Consider the following 10874-nt stretch of genomic DNA (forward strand, 5'->3'; position numbering starts at 1 on the left):
CCTCTAGCAGTTTTATGTTGCTGCCCATGGAGCCTCAGGCCACCCAGGTGCTTATGATGGCACGAGAGACGCAGGCCCCCTGGTGATATTGGGGCTCTAGGTCCAGATGCAGAGCTGGGACGGCTGGGTTCTCAGGCCTGGGGCTCTGGTTCCTACTACCCTAGGCCTGCAGTTGCTGCAAGCCTTGGCCTCAGGGCTGCTCAGTGTCCCCCAACAGTTTTCTGTTTTGTTTCTGCTTCTTTGAGGAGGTGGGGAGCCCTACATTGGCCCTGTCTTCTAGCAGTGAGACTGGTTTGTAATCCCTTTTTTTAAAGCTTTGTCCTAGAGTTTGAAACCCAGAGCTGAAGCTTCTCCCTTCCTCATGGTTTTATAATTCCATTGTTTCTGGTTCTTGGGCATGTTTGCTCACTTACAAGCCTCTGTCTTTTCACTTGTTTGACTTTTAATTTTATCTGTTATCACTTAGTGTTTGAATTGGAGAGGGTGGTTTAGAAAGAGAAACATCCTGACTAGAAGTGCTTCATGGATTCTGAAGCTTCATGAAATCTTATGAGTTATGGACTCTGCCAGTTACTAAGTATATGATCTTGGGCAAGTCTCCTCATCTTTTAAGGCAGTTAGTTCCTTTTCTGTAAAATACAAATCTTAATAACTAGCTCATTAAAAGTTTAAAAAAATGCCAGTAACTTAATTTAAGGATAGTGATTACCTCTGGGAGGAATGTGGGGAAGGAATGGTTTTGGGAATGAAGGTATCTACAAAGGCATTTGGAACAATCTTTTTTCTTTCTTTCTTTTTAAAAAAGATTTTATTTATTTGACACAGAGAGAGATCACAAGTGGGCAGAACAACAGGCAAAGAGAGAGGGGGAAGCAGGCTCCATGCTGAGTAGAGAACCCAATGCAGGGCTCGATCCCAGGACCCTGAGATTGTGACCTGAGCCAAAGGCAGAGGCTTAACCCACTGAGCCACCCAGGCACCTTTTCTTTTTTTTAAACTTTCTTTTACCAGCCACCCCATCCCTCCCACCTTCCTCCCCTCCAGCAACCCTCGGGTTTGTTTCCTGAGATTAAGAGTCTCTTACGGTTTGTCTCCTCTGTGGTTTCATCGTTTCATTTCTCCCTCCTTACCCTTATGATCCTCTGTCTTGTTTTTCAAATTCCTCTTATCAATGGGATGATATGATAATTGTCTTTCTCTGATTAACTTATTTTGCTTAGCATAATACCTTCTAGTTCAATCCACATCGTTGCAAATGGCAAGGTTTCAATTTTTTTTAAAAGATTTTATTTATTTATTTGACAGACAGAGATCACAAGTAAGCAGAGAGGCAGGCAGAGAGAGAGGAAGGGAAGCAGACTCCCTGCTTTGCAGAGAGCCCGATGCGGGGCTCGATCCCAGGACCCTGGGATCATGACCTGAGCCGAAAGCAGAGGCTTTAACCCACTGAGCCACCAGGCACCCCAAGATTTCAATTTTTTGATGGCTGCATAATAGTCCATTGTATGTGTGTGTATATATATATATATATATATATACACACCACATCTTCTTTATCCATTCGTCTGTTGATGGACATCTAGGCTCTTTCCACAGTTTGGCTATTGTGGACTGTAACAATCTATTTCTTAAGCTAGATGGTAGAAACACAGATATTTATTTTATTGTAATTCTTAAACTGTACAAAAATATATATATATACTTTCTATGCATGAAATATTTCATAATTCTAAAAACATGTCCACACGGCCATTTTGAAGGTAAATGAGGTAACATATGAAGGTGCTTTGAAAAGAGTCAAAGCAGGGAGCAGATACTGGGCATTATTTTTCTACACAAAGCAGGCTTGAGCTGGAACATAGACCCAACCTTTGAAGGAGGTTTTATTTCTACAAGAAAGAGGGGCAATAAATTAAGGGTTATTTACATGGAGGTGCCATGAGGAGAGCAGTGGTGAGCCTGCTTTCTGGCTCAGGCTTTTCAAGTCTGAGTCACCTGCCCAGGCTCTGAATGATGGTGATACAGCCATGGGAGCTGGTGCAGCGTTGTAGGGATGGCTGGGCTTCTACCTGCCCATTGCTGGGGTCAAAGGTGAAGACCTTGTCGGTGCTCTCCCCGAGATCATCCCGCCCACCAAGGATGTGGACCTTCCCGTCACACACAGTCACACCACAGCTCTCCTGGATAGACAAACAGAAAGATAATCAGCTATGGGGTCCAGTGTGGGGGGCTCCCTCTATCCCTAATGGGCCAGGCCAGAAAATAAAACCTTGACCCACAGAATACGAGCAGGCAGTCTGCACGGCAGAAAGGCAGGAACTAGGTGGATCTGAGTTCAATCTCTGGCATAACCCTTACTAAATGGCCTTAGACAAGTCACTTAAGCTCTCTGGGCCTCAGTTTCCTCCCCTGCAAAGAAGAATAATCATACCTTCTTCATAAGGTTGCCATAACAGTTAATGGTATTAAGCACGTGAAGCATTTTACATAGTGCCAGGAAGACAGTAAGCATTCCAGGAGCAGTGACAGCCATCATCCTCACCGCCACCACTACTGCCCTGAGATCCCAGACTCAGAGAAGCCAGAAATCTTAAGCTCTTAGAATCACTGAAGGTCAGAACTGGCAGGGACCACCAATCCAATCACACCCCTATGTAGTCTCTTTGGAGTTTCGGGGAAGGGGACAAGAGGTGGGGGAGGCCAGGAATGCAGGGGCCAGAGCCTCCAGGGCTGGGACCTCCCTGCTCTGATATAACTAGAGCAGGACAACTTACCAAGTCTCTTCTCTACCTTGACCTCCCTGCAACAGGCTCCCAGCTGGTGGCCTTCAGGAGAAGAGACTACAGGGTCATTTAGACCAAGACCCTCATCCAAGGCTAAAGCACTTGGAATTGGGGTTCCATGCTCTACCTTAGCATGGCTTACCTGGCAGCCTTGGGCAAGGCCTCAGTCTCTCCAAGGCTGGTCTCTTCATCTGTGGAACACAAGGCTGATCATCCTAATGAGGACAAAGCTAAAAAACTATGTCTAATTGCCTAGCATGGAGTTAGACAGACTCAAAACCTCTGAGTTCCACATTCTTAGACCCAGGACTTTGCTCTCCCGAATGGAACCAATACTAAGGCTGTGCCCGGGAGCCTCTACTTACCACAGGGCTGGGGAGGACAGCTGCCTCCCCCCAGACATCTGTGCCAGGGTCATAGGTGAAGATTTTGCTCATGAGGCCCCCCACCACATAGATGGTGCCCTCAAGGGAGACAGCCTCGAGACACCGCTGTGAGAAAGGTGCTGGAGATCGCAGGCTCCACCGGTCCTCCTTGGGGTCAAAGCACTGCACCTGAAGGGCAGGAGGGGCTGTAGTGAACCCTCACCACCTCCCCCCCACAATAGCCTTGCTCTGCAATCCTCCCACCTCCCCAGCAGGGGGACTCTTTCAGCACGTTTGCTTCTGTCTACCAGATCTGAGCTAGCATATGGGGGTAGAGGGGAGGGCAGAGGAGGCCCACCATCCCTGCCCTCAAGTGTGCTCAGTCTGGTTCTACATTCTGGCCCCCACCCTGGACTCCTTTTGTCCAAAGCGTCTTCATCTTTCAGGGTTCAGAAAAGGTCTGCATCCCAGGAGGTGGGAGTACCATCTGCACTAGTGCTATAGAAGATCCTCAGAGAACAGGTCCAGCCTAGAGAGATGCATTTCTTATTGCGCACACTGTCAGCCCTCTTCTCTCCCTCTGGTGCTCTGAGCCCATGACAAGATTCCAGCTGGGATGTCTTGCAGCCCCCATTCCTACAGCTGTCCACAGGCTTCCCAGGCCCACCACTGTTCACACCTTCCAGAGTTTCCGAGGGCTTCTACTACCTGCATGTTCACCTTTATTCTGTTTCCTCACCTGTTTTCTTGGAGACTCCTGGAATGGCCTATCAGCGCTGCACCAAAGGGCAGTTCCCCCAGCCAGCCCCAGGAAGGGGTGTGTGTGTTGGGGGGGCAGTGGGAGAGGTGTGGAATAAGGAGGTATGAGGGATCCTAGTTAGGGAAAGATTCAAATCCCAGGACCACAGACTTGTGAGGCCATCAGGGGAGGGAGGAAGCTGCTATGAAGATTAATTTTCATTCACAGAAAACCTAAATATCCAGGAACAGAAAATTTGGTGCTAGACTATGGTTCATCCACTCCATAGTCTATTACACATTGAAATGATGGCTGTGAAGAGTTTCTAAGCATGTGGAAAATGCTTACATTTAAATGAGAATAAACAGCAGAACGCAAAATTTACTAACAGTAAGAACACACAACTAAAAGAAACACAAAAGTAGATTCAGAAGAAGCCTGAAAGGCAGTGCACCAAAATATTAATAGTAGTTATCCTTTGGTGGTGGGATCATGGGTGATTTTTTTCCTTTTTCTCTGTGCTAAGTTTTCAATAGTGTATGGGGTTTTTTTGTTTGTTTGTTTTGAATGAAGGAAAAACATTTTAATTGATCCCACCCTTGCCCTAACTTAATTTTTTAAATCTATGAAACCCATATGGCACCAGCTCAAATATTCGGGTCTGGACCCACTGTGTGACCTTGGGGTCATGTCTCTGAACTCACTTCCTTGCTGAAACCCAGGGGGTCAACTCCTCAGGGCTGTTGGGAGTGAGAAAACAGACAAGAACATGAAAGTGCCAACACTGCGCCCAGCACACAGCAGGCCTCCGGCACCCTGTCCATGCCCACCTTGTTGGTGCTGACACCGTCCTGGCCAGCACCCCCGATCACATAGATCCTGCCCTCGCAGGACACCACTGCCGCCGAGCTCACGGCCTCGGGGAGTGGTGCCGCGGCCGCCCAGCTGTTGGAGAAGGGGTCGTAGCGTTCTACACTGCGCAGGCGCCGAAGACCATCGAAGCCACCTACCACGAACAGCTGCAGATGAGGACAAGCAAGGGTGGGATGCTGAAGATGCCTCCCTGAAGGCTCAAGGCCTTCTCTGCGTCTCAGCCCACCGCCTCCGCTATGCATGGAGAAACTATCACCGGACCCACAGGAGGTACATCCTGGCACTGCCAGTGCCTGGGCAGCCTCCCTTAGCGGGCTTCTTCTATTAACTGAGGGTAATGATATCCGTCTCCGGGATGGGTATTAGACCTGTCAAATATCTGACACCAAGCTGATGCTTAATAATAGCTAATAATTTATTGAGAGTGTATCACCTTACTTAAGTGATCCTAAGAAGCATTTTTATATTCTGAATTCAGGATGTAGCTTACAAAGATAGATTTTTTTTTTTTAAGTGGCCGGTCAAAATTCACAACTAGTCCGGCCTCACAGCCCACAATTTGACTCCTGACTACTAGGCTGTGCTATTACTGTAATTAGTATTATTAGTAGCATTATCATGTAACTTCGGGCAAGTATCTTTTCTTTTTGGTGCTTGAGATCCCATCTTTCAGAGAGACTGTCTTATAGGATCTTTCCCCAGGAAGTCCATTGATCTGTGCCTTGAGCCACAGGGCAGCAGCTTCTGTGTCCCTACCTGCCCCTGCATGACTGCCATCTTGTGCCTCCACCTGCCCTTGACCAGCGAGGCCACCTTGATCCAGGTGTGCAGAGGGGTGCTAAACATCCACACATCACGGCTGTTGATGTGGCCTCCTGGGGAAAGAGAAGCAGCTGTTGACTCCAGACCCTCTTGGGGTCAACAGCACCTCTAAAGACCTAGAAACAAGGGCCCCCAGATCCAAAGGAAGAGTTAAGGGTAGACAGTGTACTTTGAACAAATGGTGGGAAGGTGCGAATTAGGACAAGGGGTGGGGAGTTTTAAAGGGAAAGGCCTGAGAGATTTAGGGAGAAGGAGTTGATCTTTCCTGGGTGCCTTATGGTGGTATGCCAGGCTCTGTACTCTGGGAAGCAAAGAGGGGGCCACTTAGAATTCAGGTGGAAAGAAAAGTAAACAGTGTGCCCAAAACAAGCATCAGCAATGGGCTGGGGGCAGAGGGAAAGCAGAGCCACCTGCACTGGGATGAGAAAAGGTAGAGAGTGATTCAGTAACCCTGCCTCATTTCTGCCCTTACCTTCATGATTTCATGTCTGTTCTCATCCCTTCAGGTGTTAAGATTATTGTACCCAGTTTACAGATAGGAAACTCAGATGTGGCTTAGAGACCAGGAAGGCCCTGCTGAAGGCCCCATAGCCTTTCACTCTGGTCCTTTCAATAACCAGAACCAGAACTTCTAGTCTCCCAAGCTGAGCACTGGTATGCCCTGTGGGGTTAGGCCCTGGACTGCAGACTGTGGACTCTTCCCTATTCCTCCTGGAGTTACTGACCAGCGACTCACCTCTCAGAAGCAGCCTTCCCAGGGACAACCCTGACTGCATCCTTCAGCCTGAGCCCATGACTTAAGCCCCAGCTCTGTTTTTAGCCCTTGCCTCTGTGTATTCTCACCAGCACCCAGCAGAGGCCCTACATGGTGTTCACAGGCCATCTGCAGCCTTGGATAAGTTGTCCAGTAATAAGTGTGGCCTGGATGGTCCCTGAGTCCTTTCTGGCTCATTCTGCTGCTCCTTATCCTTCCCAGACACAGATAGCTCTCTACAACAAGTGAAGTCTACCTTGGCCTGGAGTCAAAGCCCCCCTGATCGCACTTGACTCCCTTTCCTGCCTCATCTACAATACCTTCCCTCCGTTCCCAGAAGCATTCAACCTGCACTTTGGAGACCTGAGCACCTGGGGTTCCTTTCTTCACATTCCTGTCTTCATGCCTTTGCCTATGCTGTTTCCTCCAGATTTTCAAGGTCCAGCTGAAAAGTCTGGTGGTAAAGTGAAGTCTCTGTCTACCCATTTCCAAGGGAGCAGGGCCTGTTTTATTCTCTCTCTAGGGCCTGACCCTCAGGGAGGGCACAATCCATTGGTATCAAACTGATCTGTGTTCTTCCTAACTTTAACCATTTTTGAGATAATGGGAAAATTCTTAACCTCCCTGTAAAATGGGGTTGTAGCTGAAATTGAGCAACTTATGTAAGCTGTGTAGCATAATGTTCTGTACCTAGCTGGCTAGAGAAAGAGAAGTAATTAATAGTAATACTAATTGAAGTGGACATTGCTGAATGACAGTCGGGGTCCTACCAATGACTGGCCCTGCAGGACTACATACCAGCTCAGCCAATAGCTGTAGGTTATCAGGGAAAATCCCACCCCCACCTCCCCGTTGGAGAAAAAGGGAGTGGTGTGAATGAGGCAAAGAGCCAATCCTGTGAGGCTCCCGCTGCGGCCCTGCCCTCACCGGAGACATAGACGTCATTGCGGAGAGCACAGGCAGCGAACTCTGAGCGCGTGTAGCCTGGGAGGCTGGGCAGTGGGGTCCAGCGCCGGCTCTCTGGATGGTAGGCGTCGGTGAAGGGCAGCTTCAGGAGTCCCTTGCGGTCGCAACCGCCGATGACCACGATCACTTCAGCTAGGTCCATGAATCTGGCGTGGGGATAAGCCCAATGCCCGTTGACCCATACCCAAGTTTTGGCCCTCTCTCATCTTCTCTTTGACCACACTGTACCATCCTGCTGCTCTTCCATGCCCTTATGCCCTTTTGCACTCCCTGCCTGCCTGCCCCATGCTGGACTCTGCCACTTCCAACCTCCTTCCCTAGTATGGATGGGAAAACAAGTCACCAATCCTTAACCCCAATCTACCGACATCTAAATTACAGGGAAAGGATCATTACAGAGTCCTTACCTAGAGAAGTCACCTCGTTTAATCCTTAGGATAGTTTTATTAGGCAGGGGTTTTCTTCCTTTTGCAGAATGGGAAACTGATGCTCATAGACTTCGGCTTGCCATGAGTCATGGAGCCAATAAGTGAGAGAGCTGGAATTCAAGCCCAGGTTGGCTGCCACTAACCCATTCTATTTACCCTTTTCTGCCCGTCATCCCCGGCTGCTAATTCTGCTGCCTCCCTCCTACTATAACCACTTCCTAAACCCATTCCCTAATCACTAATTCCATTGGACTAGCATACACACCCCTTCAGGTAAACATTCTCCCCTCCCACTAACCAACCCCTAGGCTTCTGACTCCACCAGAAGTTCCAAACAAAGCCATCAGCTTCCTAATCCTATTCCTTTGACAAATATTGAGCACCTTCTTTGTAGCAGGCCCTGGGCTTAAGTGTTGGAGACACAGTGTGTTAAGACAGAGGCATCCTGTCTCCTATCCCTTGGATGATGACACCCTGTCTTGGACTACTCCACCCAAAGTCTGGTCTGGTGTTCCAGGGGCGGGAGAGTAAGTCTCTTTCATTTTTTTTTTTACCAGGCCCTATTTTTAGGATAAAGGGTATTTCCAATTACGGGACACCCAGCACAAGGTCTGCACAGGAGCAGCACTCAGAATTATGGATGGATGGGCAAGAGGAAAGATGTATGCAAGGTGTGAGATCCCTGCCTGTCCCCCACTGGGCTGTGAATTCTCCAAGGGCAGAATTCCTAATATCAAGCCCATGAAATTTGTGCTGAATGAATGAGCAAAGCCCATTCCAGAGGCACGATTAAGTGATTGAATTAAAGGGTGCCACAAGTATGAATGGTTGCAGAATCGGGGATGAGGGCGGGTGGAAGGCAAGGGGACAAGGAGCCGTACCTCCGCGGCCGGGTCCGCAGCGCGCCGGCCTCGTGGCCCAGGATGAAGCAGGCGCGGGCCTCGAGCAGCAGCGGGCGGCACTCGCGGCTGGCCTGCAGCAGCTCGTCGGCCTCCACCTTCTCCAGGAAGTAGGCGGGCGCCAGCAGGGGCAGGCGCACGTGCTCCAGTAGGCGCCGCAGCTGCCCACGGCGGGCCGGCGCGTCGTGGCGCACCCAGCGCATGGCCGCCTCGAACACGGCCTCCTCCCGTGCCACGCCCAGCGCCGGGTCGGCCAGCAGCGCCGCCACTTCGTCGGGCGCCAGCTCCAGGAAGTCGGCGTGGCGCGCCACTTCGACGAAAGCCTGGCGCAGCACGCGGCCACAGCGCTCGGCCAGCGAGGCAAGCGAGAAGGCGGCGGCCACGCGGCGCAGCGCCAGACTGTTGGCGGCGCGCAGACGGCCCTCCAGGAAGCTGGCGCAGGCCTCGCGCAGGCCCGCCACGCCCAGCCGCTCGGCCAGCGCCAGCACGGCCGCCGCCTCGTCCTCAGCGCGCAGCCGCACGCCCGCGCCGTACACGTAGTCGAGGACCACTGCCAGCGCCGCCGCCGCGTCCGGCCCCGCCTCCGAGGTCACGGGCGCCAGGGGCACCACGGCCAGGCCGTGCTCCGGTTGCCCGGCTGCGAACAGGCTGCGGAAGTAGGCGCTGCCCGCGCTGAGCGCTGCGCGGTGGCACGGGAAGTCGCGGCCACCGGCGCGCAGCACCACGTCTGTGAGGGTGCCGCTCCGCCGGTACGCGTTGAGAGTCTGTAGAACGCGCTGCGCGTGGCAGGACCCCGCGCACGGCGCCAGGGAGCCGGGCTCCGACTCCTCCAGCACTGGGCCCTCCAGCATCCTGCCAGGTAAAGAACACAAACAGCGTCGGAAATCCGCCTGGTGGGTTGGGAGAGAGGGCAGGAGGCCCTTCATCTGTTGGTTCCGTCGTTTGTTCCCTGGTTTACCCAAGCCGGCATGTGTGAATGTGACGCACGTGCTTTCATTTACGCAGCTGCGCTTCCTTCCATCCCTTCATCTGAGTCCTAATGGCTGCAGTGACCTAGTCCCTGCCTACTAGAGGGCTAGGCCCTGCCTTAGCTATATCACCTCCTTCCTCACCCACTTCAGCCATATTACTCTTTCTGTTCTTCAGACTCGTTAAATTGTCGTCATTATCAGCAGGAGACAGATGGCAAGCTCTCAAATGGGATAATTTGAGTATAGTCTAATAAGGGAACGATTTACAAACACGTAGACAGTGTTTAGGACCTCCCACAAGGGGTAAAGCAGTGCCCGTGGCCGCCAACAGCAGGGAGACTTTAGCTCTTTAAGGTCCGGAACGGGAGGACTGGGAGCTTACAGGAACCTGCACAAAATACCTGTATAGGAAGGGTCTCCTGACAGGAGCTGCAGAAGGGATTCAGGCAACCCCACAGAGACCTAGTGTGGTGTGGGGAGGAATAACTGTGCTCCCTCTTGTCACCCTATTTTGTCTCCTGATCCCCTTAGGTGTTCCGCACTGACCAAACCCTGATTTTTAAAAAATTAGTTATCTATATCTATATCTATATATATACTTTTTATTTTTATTTTTATTAGTGTGTGCCATGAAGGAGCTGGGGGACGGACGAGGGAGAGAGAGAGGGATAAGCAGACTCCCCGCTGAGTGTGGAGCCCAACACTGGGCAGGATCCCAGGACCCCAAGATCATGACCTGAGCTGAACGACCAAGCCACCCAAGTGCACCCAATTATTCTATTTAATATCAGCTTCTCCTACAGTAGGTGCTCAGTTAATATCTGTTTAAGCTTGAGTGAACGTATTAAGCTGACATGTATTTAGAGCCTTTTCTGTGCCAGGTAATGAGAAGGACAGGCATAGACCCTCCTCTCCTGGATTTCACAGCTTGGTGGGGGTCTCATGGGGTACTGTGGGAGCCGATAAAAGGGGCACTAGTCCCTGTTGGAGGGGAGTCAGGGAAGGTAGCCCTGAGGAGGAATCTTCAGACTGAGAAGCACAGGGAGAATAAGCCGGGAGAAGGGAAGGGAGTGCAGGGAGGACGTCTCCATTTAGAGAACAATCTTTGCTAAGGCCCAGAGGGAAGGAGGGCGGGAGACTAGAACCCAGGCTGAGAGCGAAGTTAGCCCTCTCTCTAGTGAGCTCTCTTTGTGTTCTCAAGGAAGCACTGGGCCAGGGGGATAGAAGGAGCTGTCTCTAAGGACTAATCCGGGTTCTATACCTGCCTCTGTCAC

At 51.0% G+C, this 10874-nt stretch overlaps 1 protein-coding gene across 1 annotated transcript; it reads right to left on the reverse strand.

Annotated features, from left to right (window-relative positions):
- Nucleotides 1-1991: 1991 nt before the first annotated feature.
- KLHL35 (kelch like family member 35) lies at nucleotides 1992-9504 on the reverse strand (the record flags this gene model as incomplete). The annotated part of the gene is made up of 6 exons (XM_080817721.1): nucleotides 8612-9504; nucleotides 7264-7448; nucleotides 5517-5635; nucleotides 4718-4906; nucleotides 3149-3337; nucleotides 1992-2180 (listed from the first exon to the last, which is right to left on the reverse strand). The coding sequence occupies exons 1-6, from the start codon at nucleotides 9478-9480 to the stop codon at nucleotides 1992-1994; spliced, it is 1740 nt and encodes a 579-aa protein (XP_080673847.1). The 5' UTR covers nucleotides 9481-9504.
- Nucleotides 9505-10874: the final 1370 nt, after the last annotated feature.

The sequence above is a fragment of the Martes martes genome, assembly GCF_963455335.1.
Source record: "Martes martes genome assembly, chromosome: 10".
NCBI lineage: Eukaryota > Metazoa > Chordata > Mammalia > Carnivora > Mustelidae > Martes > Martes martes.